Source organism: Lissotriton helveticus, chromosome 1_1 (genome assembly GCF_964261635.1).
Source record: "Lissotriton helveticus chromosome 1_1, aLisHel1.1, whole genome shotgun sequence".
Taxonomy (NCBI): domain Eukaryota; kingdom Metazoa; phylum Chordata; class Amphibia; order Caudata; family Salamandridae; genus Lissotriton; species Lissotriton helveticus.
Genome location: NC_136057.1, coordinates 706,719,868 through 706,741,360, shown reverse-complemented (window position 1 = coordinate 706,741,360; position 21,493 = coordinate 706,719,868). Strand labels below are relative to the sequence as shown.

General features: G+C 43.5%; 1 protein-coding gene across 1 annotated transcript in view; it reads left to right on the top strand.

Moving 5' to 3' along the window:
- The window catches only part of PTPRQ (protein tyrosine phosphatase receptor type Q), a 1,500,794-nt gene that overhangs the window by 743,177 nt on the left and 736,124 nt on the right, over positions 1–21,493 (top strand). Inside the window, exons 29-30 of the mRNA XM_078647981.1 lie at positions 9,383–9,664; positions 10,219–10,503. Coding sequence (XP_078504107.1) covers positions 9,383–9,664; positions 10,219–10,503 — 567 coding nt within the window. The remainder of the gene's footprint in view (positions 1–9,382; positions 9,665–10,218; positions 10,504–21,493) is intronic.

Sequence of the window (21,493 nt, the reverse complement as noted above, 5' to 3'; positions counted from 1 at the left end):
TTGCCACGACGAGGGCCGCCGTGTAATTTATGTCATTCCAAATGCCCAAAAGCTTTGCAGGACGCACTCAGCAGCCAGCCTTCCTTTCGGCGTACCTGTGACAGCTGATCCCACACCCGGATTGTTTTTCATATGCCTTACGCGTTTCGAGACTTCGTGTCTCTCATCAGAGGCAGCTTCCACAATTGAGTTTGTAAGATGTTCCTTTTAATTGTTCACATTCATGCGTCACAAAAATGTTCACGCCCACTCAGGTTGCGTATATCATGAAATTTGCATGCTGGTAATTGTAGTCCAGAGGAACACCGCATTATTTTACCTTTAGTAGGTTCCTACTCACATTGTGTTGATAAAAGCTTGTGTTTCCTTAGTAGGATTCGGAGTGTTTTGGCCAGTAAATTTATGTCAGACTCGCTGCGCTGGTCAGGTTTGAACATGGTTTCAACTGCAGCCTCTTAAGGTCTCAAGATGGTGCGTCTTGCCACGACGAGGGCCGCCGTGTAATTTATGTCATTCCAAATGCCCAAAAGCTTTGCAGGACGCACTCAGCAGCCAGCCTTCCTTTCGGCGTACCTGTGACAGCTGATCCCACACCCGGATTGTTTTTCATATGCCTTACGCGTTTCGAGACTTCGTGTCTCTCATCAGAGGCAGCTTCCACAATTGAGTTTGTAAGATGTCCCTTTTAATTGTTCACATTCATGCGTCACAAAAATGTTCACGCCCACTCAGGTTGCGTATATCATGAAATTTGCATGCTGGTAATTGTAGTCCAGAGGAACACCGCATTATTTTACCTTTAGTAGGTTCCTACTCACATTGTGTTGATAAAAGCTTGTGTTTCCTTAGTAGGATTCGGAGTGTTTTGGCCAGTAAATTTATGTCAGACTCGCTGCGCTGGTCAGGTTTGAACATGGTTTCAACTGCAGCCTCTTAAGGTCTCAAGATGGTGCGTCTTGCCACGACGAGGGCCGCCGTGTAATTTATGTCATTCCAAATGCCCAAAAGCTTTGCAGGACGCACTCAGCAGCCAGCCTTCCTTTCGGCGTACCTGTGACAATTACCAGCATGCAAATTTCATGATATACGCAACCTGAGTGGGCGTGAACATTTTTGTGACGCATGAATGTGAACAATTAAAAGGAACATCTTACAAACTCAATTGTGGAAGCTGCCTCTGATGAGAGACACGAAGTCTCGAAACGCGTAAGGCATATGAAAAACAATCCGGGTGTGGGATCAGCTGTCACAGGTACGCCGAAAGGAAGGCTGGCTGCTGAGTGCGTCCTGCAAAGCTTTTGGGCATTTGGAATGACATAAATTACACGGCGGCCCTCGTCGTGGCAAGACGCACCATCTTGAGACCTTAAGAGGCTGCAGTTGAAACCATGTTCAAACCTGACCAGCGCAGCGAGTCTGACATAAATTTACTGGCCAAAACACTCCGAATCCTACTAAGGAAACACAAGCTTTTATCAACACAATGTGAGTAGGAACCTACTAAAGGTAAAATAATGCGGTGTTCCTCTGGACTTCAATTACCAGCATGCAAATTTCATGATATACGCAACCTGAGTGGGCGTGAACATTTTTGTGACGCATGAATGTGAACAATTAAAAGGAACATCTTACAAACTCAATTGTGGAAGCTGCCTCTGATGAGAGACACGAAGTCTCGAAACGCGTAAGGCATATGAAAAACAATCCGGGTGTGGGATCAGCTGTCACAGGTACGCCGAAAGGAAGGCTGGCTGCTGAGTGCGTCCTGCAAAGCTTTTGGGCATTTGGAATGATATATATATATATATATATATATATATTAAGCTCAGCCTCAGAAATGATCAAACTCCAAAGAACTGCACTCGTGGAACCAAACAGCTTAGCAGTGCTCACGCCAAAATTTAATCACAGATTGTTAACAGACGCGTTTCAGCATTACGCCTTCCTCAGTGTCAACTACACTGTGAGGACCCGCCTTGGATATAGCAGAAAAACAATCAATCATCAACATAGTCGGGGCGTCGTATTTCTTAGCGAAAGTTAAGATTCTACCCGAAAGATAATCGTTTTCGTCTCTTGTATATTTCTCTTGTTTGCGAGTCTTGATCTTTTCCTCGTATTTATTCAGACGAACTTTAAGTTGATCCTTAAAGAGTGCTAGCTTCTCCGGCTTTTCTTCTTGTAACAATTCTTGTTCTAGTGACTCTATATCAGTTAGAGTTTTTGCGCGGTCGCTCCACGCGTATTTCACTAGTATTGTCAAAGTTCCTTCGCAGTATTGAGCGGTATGCTCAGCCCAGTCTGTCAGAAGTTGGGGGTCCGGGTTTTCATAAGACGGGATGGTATACACTCGCAAGCCCCTCGGCACCCGTTTGTCGTCTATGTAGCTCTGGAGGCTGGTAGCCTCCCACCACTTCCTGATTTCTCTTTCGTGCAGTCGCTCAAGCTTCACCAGCAGTTCGTTGAGTTTGGTTTTTGGCAGCTGGGGCACTGCACTCGCACCGGAGCCTGTTGCTATATTTTCTTGTCTTTTGAACATTCCTTTCGCTGCATCCCTGCGCGAGTCCTCACAATACATATCCTGTCATGGATTGTATTAATAATCCACGGCGAGATTGATGTTGTTTTGTTTCCACATAAGGGCAATTAGTACCTAATGTCGAACTGTATTAACATGTTCCAAGATGGCGCGCCCGTTATTCCAAGGGAGTCCGTCTACTATGTTGATGATTGATTGTTTTTCTGCTATATCCAAGGCGGGTCCTCACAGTGTAGTTGACACTGAGGAAGGCGTAATGCTGAAACGCGTCTGTTAACAATCTGTGATTAAATTTTGGCGTGAGCACTGCTAAGCTGTTTGGTTCCACGAGTGCAGTTCTTTGGAGTTTGATCATTTCTGAGGCTGAGCTTAATGTGAATGCGGGTACCCATTACCGCAAGCTGCACCCGCCCGCGAGTGCCCTGACTTTCCAGTGGGACAGGGAGCGCCATATATATATATATATATATATATATATATATATATATATATATATATGTATTATTTTTGGTGATATAATTTTTTTAATTATAGAAATTATTTATTAAAATTACATTTTTTAAATTATTATTTCTAAGTTTATATTAAATATATTTATTAGTATATTAGTTTTAACTTAATTTTAAGACATTTAAAAAAATCGATATTTTGACAGTCTATATTTTTGTAAGTCGATATTTTGGAGTCGATATTTTGGTACTTACCTGTTTGTAGATAGGGAGTCGATATTTTGTCACTCGATATTTTTCACTCGATATTTGTGTATCTCGATATTTGTGACGTCGATATTATGTCAGTGATCCGTAAAGATCAATATTTTTGTTAAAAATATTTGTGTGCTCGACATTAGTGATTTTTAAAGTTATGTTTATGGAGACAATATTTTTGTTCTCAATATTTATTGGCCGATATTTGTGTTTCTCGATATTTGTTGCATCTATATTACGTCACTGATCCGATTGGAAGCCAAGGGAGAGTTTTTTCCAGAAAATAGAATCATACCTGGGACCAATAGAAGTGGATTTGTTTGTGTCCCATTTGACCTTTCAAAAGGGGAAGTATTTCAGTTGACATCCGGATCTGGGAGCCATGGCAGTGGATGAGTTTACTCAGAGTTGGGTGAGTCTGAGGTTATGCTTTTCCACCCATTGCGATGATTTAGAGAGTGCTGGTTCAGATGAGAAGATAGAAGTGTCAAATAGTTTTAGTAGCATCTTTTTGGTGACACATATTTGATTCCCATTGGTGATGGAGTTGGCAGTGGAAGTGCCTTATTTAATTCCGTCTTGCGAGGGAATGTTGCAAAGTGTAGGAGGGGAAAAGTGTCCTTTGGTGAAATTGGGTATGCTCAACCTTCTACTTTGGATGATATCAGGAGATCAGAGGAAGCTTCGGAACTTCTCAATGAGTCGTGGGTGCCAGGAATTAGGAAAATGTGTAAGGAGACATGGAATGTCTAGCTATGTTAGTGCTGGAAAAGGATTTGGATCTGATGGAGGCTGATGAAGTAGAGATTGCTAATTGTTTGGTAAATTTATTTTCCAAAGGATTTACATATAGGATTGTTAATTTTTACAGACCAGAAATGTCAGTAGGTCATTCATTCTTTGTTAAATGGTTTATTGATTGTGAAAAGTCCTTTGATTTGTAGAATTTTGAAAGTGATTCATCCGAAAAGGTCTCCTAGGTCATGTTATGAAAGTGTTTGGGACGTCAACTTGTTTTTAAAATGTTCGAGCCTTGACCAATGAATAATTATTTAGCCCTAAGAGAGTTGACATGGAAATTATCTACTTCACGTTGTCTAATTTCTTTTAAATGGGATTCTGATGTTTCAGCTTTAGATATTTCAAGTAGATTTTATCAACTGGAAGTAGTGCTTTTGAGATTTGGACAAGAACAAAGATTCTATTTTTCACCCAAGGCGTGCGGGATAACTACACTTTTTCATGATTGAGTGTTTGAAAGAGTATAAATCAAGAGTGCATGAATTTAGAAGTGATGGTGTGAATCAGTCATTGATTTCATATGTAAAGCCATTTAAAGCAGTTTCAGTAGCTACTATTGCTAGATGGGGGAAGGAAGTGATGAAGGAGTATGGTGTGAACTGATATTCAAATCCCATTCTGTGAGGGAGGTATAACTTAAACGGTTTATTCAGCAGGAGCTAAGCTGAAGGAAGTGATGACAGCTTCAAATTGGTCAAATGCTGAAGTTTTTAGGAAATTCTATTTTAAAACTGTAAAGCATGTTTGGAGTCTCACTTTTAGAGGTTTTGAACATGCATATGCTAGCCTCCTGTCTTGTCATAAAATGCTGATTGTCAGAGCTTTAGCGGACAATGAATCATATATTTTTTTAAAGACAAGGGGGCTAGCACTTTCCCTCCCTCACCTCCCAGGTGTTAAAATGTGGATATAGAAAGGAAGGGAAGAAATATTTGACTTTAGGAGCTCAGAATATAGAACAATTCACATTTAGGAAAATAAATAAAATAGACATGGAACTTTGGAGTGTTATGCAAAAAAAATGTTACAGGTGTTTAAAGATGAGCATTGGACACTCCGGAGACAGATGCAGATTGGATGAATGGAGAGCAGTGCCAAAAGAAGGAGAAGATAGAATGTTGTGGGGTTTTATGAACTGAAATGTCTAAGGTTCTTAATAAGACACACAATGTTCTTTTTTGGAACTTTGGTAGTGTTTGCTGCTTGGAAGAAGTGAATAAATATTAATGGATAATGCTAGCCTGCTTGTCTTTAATACAATCACAAGTCTCCACTAAAGCGTTGAGAATTAGCATTCTTTTCTGATGGAAGCCATTGGATCTGTTTGATCAGTAGACGCAGTACTTACTTTGTGCACATGGTTTGCGATGCACAACGCTGGCACTTATTTTGGTGGGTGAGGGGACCAGTACTCTTCTTGCCACTCCCAAAGGCATGAGTCCAGATCTACAGGCTGGACGTTGCCAGAACCAGCAGCCACACATTTGTATTTCATTTCCTCAGCTGTCTCCTGTGCTCCCTCTGTAAAAACGCAGGCAAACTATGGCAGCAACAATGTAGGCTTCACTCAAATAATTAGGCAACCAGCAATTTACTAAAAAGCGTTGCAGCAGGAGTACTATTTACAACTGTTATAAAAGGAGTTGTGTGCCAAGCCTGGTGACAAAGGCAGGCCAGGCAGCTATTTAAGAAAGGATGCCTTCCCAAGTGCGCATTTCACCTTGCCCAATGCTCCACCTCACTGATGGTACCTGCTGCACTGCAAACATGATGCGCACAAGTATTTCATTCTGTTTGCTTTGAGTGTTTAATCTTTGACCAAATTGATGTTTACAGAGTGAGTTAAGCCCCCCAACACTCAAACCTGGGGCATAATACAAGTCCCTGCTGTGCAGCCCCCACCCCCAGGCAATCTAAAGTCCATGAATAAATGTGAGTATAGAGTCTTGTGTTCCCTTACAACATTCTCCTGGGGATCTTGTTATCTTGGGGTTTTGTTACTGACTCAAACCGTTTTTTATACAATGTCCTAAACCCTTCACCATCCTAAAAATATTGGGGCATATTATCAAGCCCGCGATAAAAGCGTCAGCGACTTTTTAAAGTCGCTAACGCATTTATTAATTATCGCACTATTCTCAATACGTCTCTAACCGGAGTTAGAGACGTATTCCTGACTTCATCTATCGCCCTCGCGCTGGGGGCGATAGATAACGCTAATGGGATGCAGGGTGGGCGTTCCCACGTCCAACCACATGTAGAATGTGGTTGGAGGTGGTAACACCCTATTATCAAGGCAGGCGTTGGGAGAAGGAGACCTGCGATAAACTCGTTTATCGCAGGTCTCCCAACGCCTGCTTTGATCAGGTGTTAGGCATTGTTAACATGGGGGTGTGGATCATAAAGCTGAATCCACCCCCCATATTATCAAGGCACACATTAGCGCGTGACAACAACGCTTGTTTTCACACGCTAATGTTCCCTATTGCCGACTATCGCCGGATTTAATATCGCCTACGTGTTGCGCATTGATAATACCGCGCTATCACAGCGATAAAATCCGGCGATAGGGAAATTTGCGATGTGCGTTTTTTAACGCACATCTTGATAATATGCCCCCTGGTGCTGACATTTGTTGTACAATTTATCTTCTTTGGGATTTTGGAAGAGTCTAAATGGACATCATTCTAAAATATTAATCAGTGCAGACGGGTTCTGCTTTGATATTATTTTACAACATTTGCAATGGACAATTTTCTTTTTGTCAGCTATGTTTAGAGATGTTTAGAGATGGATATTTAATCATGTTTATTGTGGGAAGGAAAAGGCTGATAAGTGCTACCATGAACAGAAACATCTACCCTTTCAAAAGTACCTACCAGTTCTTGATTAGATTCTGCTGTAAAAAACACTTTGGTGAATTTTGTTTTGGAACTCTGCTTCCTTGTCAGTAGCTACGATACAACTCCATGATGGGGTATGGTGCCTGCTTCTGAGGTTTCTATGCCAGTTGCCTGTCAATTATTGTAATCTCAGCAGAGCCTACTCAGCCTTATGTTGTTTGATCATTACTTAAAAATGCATGTTGAATTAGGTAACAGTATATACTATTAAAGGTTAAAATGTAGGGAGAGGGAGGAGGTGGGAGGGAAGAAAGTAAGTGCCCACGATTTGAGATGGAGAGTGGAAATGAGTACAAAAGAGTAGGTAAGCATGCCGAATAAGAGGGGAGGCAATCATTAGTATAGAGAAGGATGTAGATGGTCACTGCAGGGGGACATATTTTGAAGGAGAGCAGATTTCCATTCTAGGGGAGAGGAGAATAAAATATCTAGACAGGGCTACACACAGGAAAGGTTGCAGGGAAATGACATGCAAATAGGATATTTGGGAGATGGATCAAAAGGAGGGACAAAACAGAAACCCAGGACAGGAAGGTTGTGAGGGAGAGGGAAGAAAGGGGAAAGGGGATGGAGGGAGAGAAGGGGGAAGTGCAGAGAGAAGAGAAGATGAGAGGTGATTGAAAGGATCAGAATGGTTTAATGAATTAGTAAAAATGTGCACAAGGTGAGAGAAGGAGGAGAGGAGAAGTACCTGTGATAGAAAGTATTGAAAGGGGTAGGAAAGAAGGAGACGGAGACAGTGGAAAGGTAAATTTAAGTACAAAATACAGAGGTATTGCAATTCAAAACAATCAGGAAAGTATAGAAACATCGTTGAAAGTGTAGATAGCATCATCGCCTGACTTGGTCCCAGGAATGTGCAGTACAGTTCTCGTATTAAGGACCCAGTGTACTGGGCACTTAGGGTTTCGGGTATCCATGCAGGAATCTAGCCACGCCCATGGCAGAGGTTAGTGGTGGCATCTTTGAAAATTTTTGGACACTGACATTTATTGATTTATTTCACATATTAAGCCACTGATCAGATGAGCCCCACTCCTCTCCCATTACCAGTCCTATAATTTAAAGAACTAAACGCCAAAAATTTCATTGTGCCAGATGCAGTGGTCAATTCACTGCAGATATCACAAAGTGTCTAATTTGCCGGGTAAGTGGTCTACGGGACTGATTACTGTCAACTGTGAGAAGACATTCATCAGAAGAACGATTGGTTTATATTCATAAGCATTTATCCATAGTACTGAATACCATTTATTTGGGGAGAGCCCTCAATTGTTTGCTTTGACAGTTCAGGTACGAATTCTTTCTTAGGTCCTGTTTCTGAGTTTGACTGCGTGGGAGTGGGGCGGCACGCCACCACCCTGCTCCCACACCACCAAAGCTCACCACCGGCCACCTGCCAGATTGCGAGTTACCTCGTTTTCTGGTGGGCAGTCGTTTGGCATTCCCACCACAGTATTTAGAAAAAAAAAGCACTGCAATGGGAATGCCAAATCAAGTTCCTGCATGACATGGACTATTTAGGCCATGCTGTGCAGGAACTGGGCATGCATGCAGACAGAGGGGCACACCATGTGCCTTCATTCATTCATCCCAATGGCCATGAGGCACCAGGGTGCCCTGTAGGGCCCTCTTAATTTCCTCATCGCCACAGTTTTCATGGCAGATTCACTGCCATGAAAACTATGGCAGTGAGTAAACTCATAATATGCTTGCTGGAGTAGCAGCTTCATCACCAGCATATTATGACTCTGACTGCCGCACCACCACCGAGGGATCACGGATTCCCGGTGGTTGCGGCAATTCAATGGCGGCCCTACCGCCAAAATCTTAATACGGTGGTCGGACCACCGGGGCGCACCACCATTGCAGCCCCACCCCTGGTTTGACAGTCCACGGACCTACAAATTCATAATCAGTGCCTTAGTTGTGATAATAGAAATATTGCAATGGGGAAATTATACAACAGAAATAGGCCTGGCATGAGGTGAAATTTATATGCTGAGGAGTGGGGTAAAGTGTGTCTCTCTCACTGATTCTTCGACAATGTTCTAAATAAATTTCAATCCTCCTTGATGTTGCAGCACTGGGTGTAAACAAATAGCTTTGGTCTATATATTATATAAAGTATATTGGTAGGTGTGTCGGGGGCAGAAGCTAAGTTGGATGTGGGTATAGAGTTTCTGTGCTGGCTATATTAATTTGAAGTAGGAGTATGTCAAAAACATTGCCAGTGGATCAACATTAATGAATTCTAGTTTAAGTCAAGAAACAAAGCAGATGTATTTCACCTCAACAATGTACAGCACTGCAGGTGGATTACAATAAAACTACCGACGTGACGCTCACTGTGTACTCTAAATTTGTGTTTACATGAAATTGCTAAGCCTTATTTCAAGATACTAATTTTGTATATTCTTCTGCTTTCCCAGCTCCAGGAAGTCCTCCATATGATCTGTCATATAGACACATTAATTCAACTGAGCTTGAAGTGTCATGGCAGCCACCTGTCCATGCCAATGGAGTAATTTTGTTCTACTCAGTTCGATATTGGAATCAGTCACATGTCCTAAATGTCACTAGCAACTATTCCTCAGTTGTATTATCATATCTTCGCAAGTTCTCACAGTACGCGGTGGATGTGTCGGCCAGCACCATCTATGGCAATGGAAACCAAATAAGCAAAGTGCTGAACATGACCACTCTTGAAGATGGTAAGGCTTGATCATAAACAAAGAATTGGAAGGAAAGCATTTGCATCTCTCTGCTTCGTTTTGTACATACTAAATCAGCAACAACCATATTAGTAAACAACATATTGTGCTAATAATTACCCACTTAACTGCTTGTCATTAAATGTGCCTCACCATCTGATTTTCTATCAAATGTTTTCCACATCTGTACAGATTCTGGACCCTGAAATTAATTTGCAAGAAATACAATATCCAGAATAATTGCTTGAAGTGAACACACTGCATGAAAAGGCCCTTAGCTGCGAGGGGGTAACACTAGCCCCATAAAACATCTGCATCATTAACCACACTTTGCTTCATAAACTGGCAAAAAGAATCAACAGAAACAACAGGGAAATGTGATATCCCACAGACCGTATAAAACCACTCTTTTTCTGTAGAATCATTTATGTAGGAATGTCATATAACCACAGCTGGAATTATGCAGGGGAAACGTGTCAGCGGCTCCATGGGTTTCTGTGTCTCATTCCATAGAAAAATCACTAAATACCTTTTTTCCATTTTTATTTCTGCAGTTCCTGATGACTCTCCTCATAAACTGTCCTACAGCAATCTAAGCTCCTCTTCAATTCGCCTGTTTTATTTTCCACCTTCCTATCCCAATGGCGTCATTCAGTACTTTACTGTTTCTTGCCTGGGCACTGATGGTATTTCTCGGAGTGTAAACAGTAGTTACCTGTTTGTGGTCCTTAGTGGCCTCAGCAAGTACAGTGACTACAGTGTTGCTGTCAGTGCCAGCACGTCGGCTGGAACCGGACCTCAGACAAGTAAACCTCTCTTTGTAAGAACTGATGAAGATGGTAATGTTATGCTTCATTTTCCTTCTTTGCATGCTATTTCCTCTGAAGTTTCACATTTGATGTATTCTTATTTCTCAGTGAGTTTTCATGCCCACAACCTAGTCTACTTTGTTGATATTTTGATATAGATAAAAACGAGAACTAATGTACAAAGTACAGAGGGGAATTTTTTGGGTTAGGCGAATGGGAGGGCAAAATACACAAGTGTGGGAGGCTATTCCTTCGACAACCTGATGGTAGATTGTCTACTAAATCAATCACCCACGTGGTTTGTGATTTTTGTCACTGAAAATGAAATGCCAGGTGTGCTGCCACATTATGGCGACCTGCTGGGCATTGATTTTGCTTCACAGAAAGCAAACCCCCACGTGAGGTTGGTTTCTATAAGATGAAGTAGCAGTAGCCCAGACACTCTGGGAATTTTGTTCGCATACATGGGGGCAAATGCAATTCTTTTTCTTACAGTGGATCTGATCCGGAAAAATGAAGGTGAGAAGACCAAACCTAAATAGGTTGGTCCTTGTTAGGTGGGCGTCCAAATGATTTGTTTAAATAAATGCTGCTTTAAAGTTCTTACATTTAAGAAGAAGTTTTTGAAGTATGAGTGCAGCATTGTCTGATGCTATTAATAATCTTCTTTTCCTTTTTGTATGTGATGACAACTAGTTAATCAGAGAAAACATGATACGTGCAGAAGGCATCTCACAGCCTTTCACTGGTGACATTGACGCAGCATAGTTTCAGATGATCCTGGCAAATATGCTAAAATAATTAAGACATGAGGGTTGTATGTCATTACAACGCGGGCTTTTACCCCGCATGCCATTACAACGCGGGGATTACAGTGAAAGTCATTACAACGACTTTCACTGGAGGGCGCTGGATAGTGGAATAGTTTAATTTTCTATTCCAACTCCAGCTCACGTTGACAGTAGGGACGGTGTTGGATAGAAAATTAAACTATTCCCTATCCAACAGCGCCCTCCAGCGAAAGTCGTTGTAACGACTTTCGTTGTAATCCCCGCATTGTAATGGTAGTGCGGGGTAATCCCCGCGTTGTAATGGCTGTTCTCCAGTCATGAGTACTGAGCCTGATGTAAGCTAATAGTGATTAATAAATTGGTCAGTAAAGCATTACCCATCCTCAAGAACAGATGCCATAAACCCTGGTATCCTAAAGATGGAGCAGTTTGTGTTATTTACAGCAGAGGGTTCATGCTTACAGTTTCACTGTGCAGTAAACAACATAACAATACCAGACTCAATGAAAATAGATGAATTATTCGAAAAATTTGAGAATGTATCGATCCCAAAATATTGAAAAAACATGTATCTTCAAAACAAAATGCAAATATTATAGCCAGTTTTGTACAGTTACCTTTTCGTATTACCATGTCTAGCTCCCTAGAATTTCCCACCACCCTACGATTTAACAGGTTTACCACAGTCTCAAGGGCTTGACATATCCATAGGGACAGTGAAAGCATATTTTGGCAGATGCAGCTATAGCACATAAACATATAGCAGCACCTGGTCTCAACACTGACATAGGTTGTCACCCCTCATTGTACAAACAAGTCCTAACCAGCCTCAACCTAACTTGAGTAATTGTACTTCCAAAAATAAAAACATAGATACAAATGTATTGCTATTTACAGATTACTGACGGTTTTAGATGCTTTCAATAGAGCTGCCTCCTAGATCTGTAGAAGATTTAAAGAATTGCAAATTACATTTTTCCATTACAGAAATTTGTTGGGCATATGCATCTCTCAAACACACAGCTAAGATGAATATTGTTGTTCCTCATCACCGCTATTTAACAATACAACTGGAAGAACACATGTTTGGTAATGGAGAACATATTATGTGGATCCACCACTGATCCTCAAAATATCTTTAACTGTTCAACATCTGCATGTGGTCGTTACATGACATTGTCTAATCTATATTTCCTAATGTAAGTATATGACATTCACATCCCCTTGGAGTGGAAGGTGCCACCAACCCATGGTCCTGCCATGAATTATGAAATGTTGCCTGTCATCCTATAAATAAAATCCTTTTTACATAGCCACAACACACAAAATATTACACTGTTTCCACATTGAACACATATATCGTGTGAATGCTGACAGAGAAAGCACTCTCAACTGAGCCCCTTTTTCATATGAAAAACTGTAAGACACATTTCAAGATGGCCGACTTCATTAAACACTTAGGGGCAGATTTACAAGCCCCTTGCACCACTTTTGCGTCATTTTTAACATGGGGAAAATGACACAAAAGTGGTGCAAGGGGCTTGTAAAGCTGCCCCTTAGCATCTGCTGTTGTCTGTAGAACACAAGTTTGAATCCAGCCAATAACAACCCAGCCTTCTACCCTGCTGAGGTTGGTAAATTGATTAGTATGAAATTTCGTGATAGTAAAACCCGTTATTATTAGTGCATAGAAATAGCAGGACAGTAATATTAAACTATACTTCAAAACACCAATTATCACACTTCATCCAGCAAATAAATCATTTGGGATTCAACAAATCTGGAACCAGGAGCTCACTACCCAATCCCCAATAGAGCATTATGGGCATGACTTGTTCATCAAAGGACTATGGCTCTTAGTTAGAGATTGGCAGAGAAGCTACTCTGTCAAAAAATTATGAAAATTGTGTTTTATTAAATGGGCAATAGACAATATTGCACTTGGGATTAGGTGCGTACGAAATTTGCATAATTTTCTTTTATGTAATTATGTGAAGTTATGGCAAAATTATGCATTATTCTGTATAATTACATGAAATGCAAATCCATCATTTATCGCTATATTTTAGCATGAAATGTGTCCTCATTTCAACTTTTGATGTGAGGCTCCATTTGAACCAAAACACCTCCAACAACAGCTGCTCCCTTGCATAATAAATGCAATGTGAAATCCCCAGAATTACATGATTTATGACGGCATAATTAAAACATTTCCCAACCCTACTTGTAATACTTTGGATGGAATATTCACCACATTTATGATGGGCTGTTCCATCTACCAAACTCTAAATAAGGTCGAAACTGTTGTACTGCTTCAACAAGTATTATTCAATTATATGTTCTGACTGTATGGAGGCACTATAGTATTGATGCTGTCCCTACCTAAAAATCATGCATGCAGTTTTATCAGGCATGATTTATAAAGCACTGCTGTTAATCTTCGAGGATATCCAGGTACTATAAGCTACGTAATGAACAATCTGCTCTTTCAGCATATTCTTACAGCTGCATGGGCAACATGCTGTTCACTGTACAACATGGGTTGTAATATTTATATCTACCTACAGAGATGTTATGTTTATTAAATACAACACTATGCCCCTTTTTATTCATCTAGGTGTTGGAACTGTTGTGGTCTGTTAATTTCCAGCACAACTAAAAATACCACGCTAATGGTCTGTATATACACTTTTTGAGTTCTCAGCACTTGGTGATAAGCCCAAACATCTGATAAATGTATTTACCATAGCACCCTTAAGTTGTGCTTTGGAATCAAATTATTAACATCAGCAGACATACTTCAGGCCATTTAGTCTTCATTTGTTGGTGTCCTTGACAGCTGCCCTCTGGAGACAATTGTTTTTGTGCACTTGATTTAATTTCTTAAGGTTATCTAAATTGCACAAGAATGGTTGGTAACAGCTGATTCGTTGGTATGGACATGCAATATGCCATGCTGAGCTAAAAGAGACACAGTATACTGTACTTGTGCTGTTAGACATCAGAAGTATTCAGCTTCTGAACTAGACACCTTGCATAGATGAAAATATATTTACCCCATGACGAGAGATTTCTGTACAATAAAGCAAATTTGTTTTGGCCCACAAAATAGCTGCAGGAACTAGCCTTAATAAGATGCCACTCCAGCCCATTAGCACACCATTCTGAATAAAATAAGACAATCAGCATGGTGGATATCCATTTTTGGTGGTCAGCAATGGCTCAAGTTGCAAGGAGGTTCACTTTGACCTGTGTAGTCTGTGCTTAGGGGAAGGGGTCTAGAGCTCCACGTTCCAGGTATTTGTATTCCCTTCCAATTTCTTCTACTCCTCAGTTTACTATTTCAATGTATTTTATTGTAGAGTTTGTCCCTTTCTAAAGATGGATATACATAATATTACTGTTGGTGGATTTTTCAGTAAAGACATGAATCCTTCTACAGGGAATCCTGGCTCCAGGTTGTAAATCCATTCTACAATCAAAGTTATGATGTGGGGGAAGGGAGCTAGCTTTAGCTTTGTTGAGCACATCCCGAAAGACCTGGTACAGGGATGGCTACTGAGAACGAATATCATCTTGTCTAGAGTGCTTATGCTATGACTAGAAGTTCTTGTGCTCTATTCCTTTTGCAACAGTGGTCTTGCCAATTCTACAAGTTAGAAAACTTTTCACTTTCCCATTTAACCATAAGATTGTGTAAACATAACCAGGGAAGTAAGTCACATCATTTAGATCATAATTAACTTTTTCGTAGTGTTTTACAGGCATCCGCAAGAGTACTAGTTGTGAATGGTGCATTATTGCCCAGAGGTCAGCTCACACCGATCAATTGTTGTTACAAGTTCAAGTTTTTACTTGAAACAAATAGAAATGTACTTCAATTTAGCTTAAATCTGATCAATGAAATTACCACAGCCCTGGAATCCATCATTACTTGATTTGGAATTTCATGCTGAAAAAATTAAATATGACTCAGTGTTCTGAATGGATTGCACCATATGATGTGAGACCCTACTTCCTAAACTCGATGATGGAATCTCAGTCATTATTGAGTTCTTTCTTTTCCCAAATCTCTTAGAGGCAAGACAGGGTCTATTGAAGGTCCTTTGTGTCTCGTACTACACTCTTTGATTAAATGGCCACTCTTTCCAAAAAATATTCACAACTTTTGTGCTGCTCTTCTCTCTCTCTTTTTTCTTTAGACATTATACAACTTATGTTCCCCGTCTGCATTAGTTCTACACTGTCTTGACCCCACAGACTGTCTGTTTTTTTATATTTGAAACATAGTTTTATTGATTTTCACATTGTGCTTGTATCATACATAGGCATAATATTACATAACAATTCAATATACAACTTGCGACTATCCCTGTATCATGATACAACAGTGCGTGTTCGCATTTTTTTTAGTGATGACACTGTTTCTGAATTCCTCTATGACTTAACTATGGACAACCCTGATCAACAATACAACGGTTGCATGCTAACTTTTCCGCAACTTTACCATGCTCTTGTATGCGATTACATTACTTTCTTGTCCGTTCAAATGATATATAAACCCACAACTGTAGTTATCCCTCCCCCCACACTCCAAACCTGCGTATTTACTAAATTCCTCTCTGAGTTCGGACAATGGCATCCGTACAATTGTTTCCTATATCTTAAACATTACACTTTTGCTTATGTCTAGGACCATGCCGGTCTGGTCCGTGGATTCAGTCATCTCCCTGGGTATTGCTGGCAGTGATGTAAAGGGCTATATCCAAGGATCTACATGCTTCCAACATGACATCCCAGTCCATCGCAATGTGTTTTTCACAAGCCTCTTGCCTCTTCTAGCCGCAATGCCGCACTCTCTGCTCCTCCCCACAGCACCAGTTCGCTGTGCCACGCATGGGTAGTGGGTGATGTTTTTGACTTTCACCGCATGGTGATCGCACGTACTGCCAATAGGAGCGCCAAATTCTCAAATCTATATTGCACCTTATATTTGGAAGTTTCCTTCCGCAATCCCAGGACGCAGCCCTCAACTGTAGGAGCTACCTCCCTGTGTGTGATTTCCGCCGTTGTCTTCTGATCGAGTCCCAGTACCCTCCGATCCATGGACAGGACCATATCATGGGCATTAGGTCTGCTACCATAGGTGGCATCTGGGACAGTGGTGACACGCTAATGGTTACATCTTTTCTAGTTTGCATAGCGTAAGGTACGCTCCATGTAGGATCATAGTTTAAATGTATATAAAACGCGTATTTTGCGATACCTTTTAGAATGCTCCAGCACTCTCTCCCATTCCTTGCACTCGAGGGCCCGGTCTATGTCTCCCTCCCAGGCAGTACGCAGTGGTGACAGGTCAACCTGCGTGTGGGAGCGCAGCCCTACATACAACCACTTAATGAGATGTCGCCTCGACCCTTATAGTACAGGGTTTTGACTAGGTCATTAATGGGGGGCTCCTGTCTTTGTGGGGCCAAGTACTTTTGAAGATATCGTAGCAGCGCTGCATGTAAGAAATATAAATGGGCCGGTGCGCCCGTTTCTCATACAAAATTATCGTGGTCTAGTAACACCCCCTCACCGAAGAGATCTGCCACCGTAGTGACCGCCACGTCTACCCAGGGTGCAAGCCTGCCAATTGACAGGCGTCCCCCTTGTAAGTGAATACCAAGCAGAGGTATTTTCCCGGTATAGGCAGGGGACACTCTGGTTTATTGTAACGCCGCCCTCCAGCATTGCAGTGCCGTGCACAGAAAGGGGGGAGATCCCGCGGAATTTTGCTATGTGGCAGTAAAAGAGTGTGCAGCGCCCCCTGTCCTACGTCCTGCTCGTTCCTACTAATATCTGCAAAGTAATGCTGGATAGTGTCTGATATAGTAGTGCGGAACAATTAGTCCTCTAGTAGTTGAGGCCACAATCGCCATGTTGGCACTGGTGTGGGTATTCTGCCCCACCCAATCACCACCTCTAATGGGTTGTGGTCGGAGAAGGGCTTCGCCAAGTATGTAGTAGACATCACCTGCATTGCAATGCTATTGGAACAGTACATTCTATCAATTCTTGTGTGTAACGTGTACCGGTGAATAGAAGGAGTACTCCCTATGTGTGGGGTGTCTCATCCGCCAAACATCACATAACCTCCATCCCTCTGCCCATTCACATAGTGCATTCGCTTGTTTACAAACCCCCGTCCATTCGGGGGAGGATGCGACCTATCAAGTGTAACATTCATCACTGCATTACAATCTCCACCAATAATCCATGGGTAGCTCTCTCACCCCACTAGGGCGACTGACCGTGTGCTCAGGAACTTCTCCTGCTCTGAGTTTGGTGCATATATTGATCCCAGCACTATCTGTTGGCCGTCCAGGATGCCCCTCACCAGGGTATTCCTCCCTTGCTGATCTACTCTTTGCTCCACTGACTTGAAGGGCTCTCCATGCCTGAACCAAATCGTAGTGCCACGCGCAAACCCCGTACATGTATTAAAGAACACCTGCCCCTTCCACTTTTTACGAAGTTTCACCACTTCCAACTCAACCATATGGGACTCTTGAAGGTACACTATCTGTGCCTTGTGCTTTAAAAGCTGCGCATGTAATCTATGCCGCTTCTGAACTGAGCCAAGGCCCCTGATATTTTACGTTATTATGGTATATTTATTAGGTAAATGCATCGTGTAATCGGATGTGGCCACCATGCAGCCTGTGAGACAGGTGTGGTGCCATGCCAACTCAAGAGAGTGCGCCACGCAGGACTATTTCCCTCCCTACCAACTCCCAATACTCGGTCCCGTCGTAGAACTTACCAGACCACCCAACTAAACAGAAAACATAGAAACCTATATCGCATCTATACAAAGCCTTCGCATTTTGGGGTACGTGGCCAATCCTACCCATGTAGCGCTCTCTCTTAGTCAGGGTTACAATAGTATTCAAACAGCCCCCGGGCCATAATTTCAATCAATACCATGCCGTTAGAACAACTATATTGGTAAGCAGTGTGTTTCTCTAGCGCAGTCGTTGTGAGACAATGGAGGAGTGTGGCTCACTGATTAGAGCGGCAGACCCTGATGCAGAGGTCTGGCCCGGGACCAGGGTTCAATTCCCGACGCGGCAGGGTCCTGAGCCCAAATGTCCACGGACTCGATAATTCTCGCCTCGGTGCCTATTCTAATCATGGGGTACCACGCTGCAACTCTGGGCAATAGTTGCTTAATCTCCACTACGGCGGCCCACCCGCTGAGGGATGCCTGGCTTTCACCCTGGGGATACCCAGTAGGGGTTATCTCACAGGGAAAAAGCCAGGACGGGTTTCCAAGGCAAGCGCCTTGATGCCTTCGGGTGATACGTGCGCTTTATAAGTCGCAATACATTTACATTTACAGACACAACGTCCTGCCGGCCGACCATCTTGTGGAGTGGAAGTCGTGGTCTGGGAGTTAGCCCTCGCTTGTCTCTCTGTGTCCATCACCTCCAACCATTCCTCCACATCACCCGGGCTTTCGAAGAAGTACGTTTTCTGCTCAGAGATTATACTTAACCGCGCTGGGAAGAGGAGGGCGTATTGCAAGTTCAGCTCACATAGTTTCCTCTTGACTATCAGAAAGGAGGAGTGCTGCTTCTGCACCAGAAGTGTGTAATCTGGGTATAACGAGACCTTAGGGTTCCCGAAATTAATGTGGGGCACCTCTCTTGATTTCTGTAGAAGTACGTCCCGGTCTCTGTAATAGAAGTTGAATTATGAGTGCTTGCGATGGGGGCCCCGGTTTTTTGGCGGCCCGTAGGGATCCTGTGTGCACATTCAATACAAAATTGGCCTGAAAGGCCCTCCGAAGTGACGTGTTCCTTAAGCCAGCTTTCCATAAATCGTGCCGCATCAGCCAACTCACTTCTTTCCGACTCCCCTATTACGGGGATGTTGTTCTTCCGCGCTCTCCCTTCCACATCCTCCATGCGGTCCATTAGGTCGGCGACCTGAGTCTGTAGTTATTTAATATGGGCAGTGTTTTGGATTTGCTGAGGGGACAAGGCCGCTAGGTCCACCACATGGAACTTCACCTTGTCGGCAAGTTTGGCATGGTCAGCCCGAAGCAGAGATAGTCTAGTTGTGAGGGCGCCGATTTGTGCCTCTATAGCTTTCATAGAGTCTCGCACTTCTTGTAAAATCAAGTCCAGCTTGTCTTTCATCTCCACTGCATTCGTAGGCGGTATGCAGTTCGCCTGCTTAGAGTCGTCCATTTGATGTCGCAGTGTCAGGGACGTTGTCGATCCCAGTCTCTCCTTCTTGCTGCTTGCCTTTCACTCGCCCCATCTCTGTATGTTCTGGCGCCCTGTCCCTCACAATGGCGGCGGATTTGCACTCACCGTCCACGTGGGGCTAGGCCCTTAAGCTGTCTGGTGTCGCTGCAAGGCCTCCCACTGCCCAGTGGCCCCAGCAGGTCCTGCCATCTGCTCTCAACACAGTCAGTGGTGCACTCCGTCGATCTCGGGCCAGTGTGCCTCTGGCCCTCACCTCCTTGCACAGCACTGCATGCAGCCCACTCCTGCTGCAGCTACACGGTGGTGTCTGACCTGTGCAGGTCACGGTCATCTCAGGAAGGCAGGGGGTGGGAGTACTCCGAGCTTTCTGTCCTCTGGTGGCCTTCTATAGCAGTCTCCTGTTGGGTGTACCACCACCAGCACCTCAGCCCAGTTTGGCTTCTCTCCTAGCACTGAGCTGCTCTCCACTTCTGGCCACTATGATTCCCCAAATACGCACCACCAGGCGGTCGCTGACCCACATGAGGGTTCCAGGCAGCTATACCGCCTCAGGAGTCTGGTTTTGCCACGCCACAGGGTCTTCCTCCTCTCAGCGCTCTTATGGCGCCTCCCGCCTGTGATCTTCCACTATCCAGCAGGGAGACACTGCTACACGCTCTCGAGCCAAGTAGGCCTGTGTAGTCCACGCCGGATTGTGCCCCGGCGCTCGCATAGCTGCTCCCCAGGTCTCATGCTCCAAACCTGGTAGTATACACCCCTGGGGCCGCGTCTGCAGTCAGGCATTGTTCTGCTGTCCTCCTGCCGCTTCACCCGGTCTCCGTGGTACCTCCCAGGGCCCGTCACGGGACCGCAATTCCCCTCGCAGCGTCATGTGACCTCCAGCGGGCCTCTCCCCAGCGGCGTCACCGGCTTCCTTGTCTCTCACGCTGTCCTGCGAGCCCTTCAGAAAAGGGCCGCCCCGCTCTACAACCGAGGCCTCACGGGGACCCAAACGGTGCTCTGATGGTCAGCGCCAGGTCTATTCTGCAGCGCCCAGTCTAAACAGGGGGCAAGCACCGCAGCACACAGCAGTTTGCAGTTTTACATGATAATTAATGCCCGGGTCCGGAGCTCCCTCAAGAGGCGACCGCCATGTTCGGCAGCTGGCCACGCCCCCACAGAGTTTGAGCTTTCTTTTTAGAAAAATAACTAATTTAGCCTCCGTTATGCTATATTCTCCTTTATATTATTGTAACCTATGATAACTCTCTATGAAAAAAAGTGTGTCTCTTTTCTCTTCACCCAGTTAGCCTCAGCGACAGACGATTGAATGTAGACACATAGGTTCATCTTATCTTGGCTTCCTTACTAAAGATTAAGCAATTCATTATCCACTGATCTTACAAAGTAATGTTTTGTAAATAATTTTTTGAGTTCCTCTTTGAACGCCAAAACATTCTTTTGTGAGATGTGCTTCTGGCCTGGAAACAATCATATGGGCATAGCACACCACGCTCCAGCCTCCACAGGACCTGTCCAGGTAACTCTAAATTGTACGCCAGCACCGATTGCATGATACTCTCAACGGGCAAAGTTTTAACTTTTAGAGGCTGTAATCATTTGAATTCCAGTTATGAGAAAGATGAGTGAACATGTTGAGAGTGAATTGGCAGCTTCACCTCTAATATAATTAATTAATTAATTGCGGGTTTATATAGCGCTAGGAATCGACTCCCGGAGGAGTATCTCCACGCTTCGACCGCTGGGGAACCCGTCCTGGCTCACCCTGAGAGATGGTCCCTGATGGGTATCTCTAAGGTGCGACCAAGCATCCCCGGCAGTCTGGGGGGGCCGTTGTGAAGATGAGGCAAGCTGATGCCCAGAGTTGCCGAGTGTGGTTTCTGACTAGAGTAGGCACCGAGGCGAGAATTATCGAGTCCACTGACCCTGGTCCACGACCCTGCCGCGTCGGGAATCGAACCCTGGTCC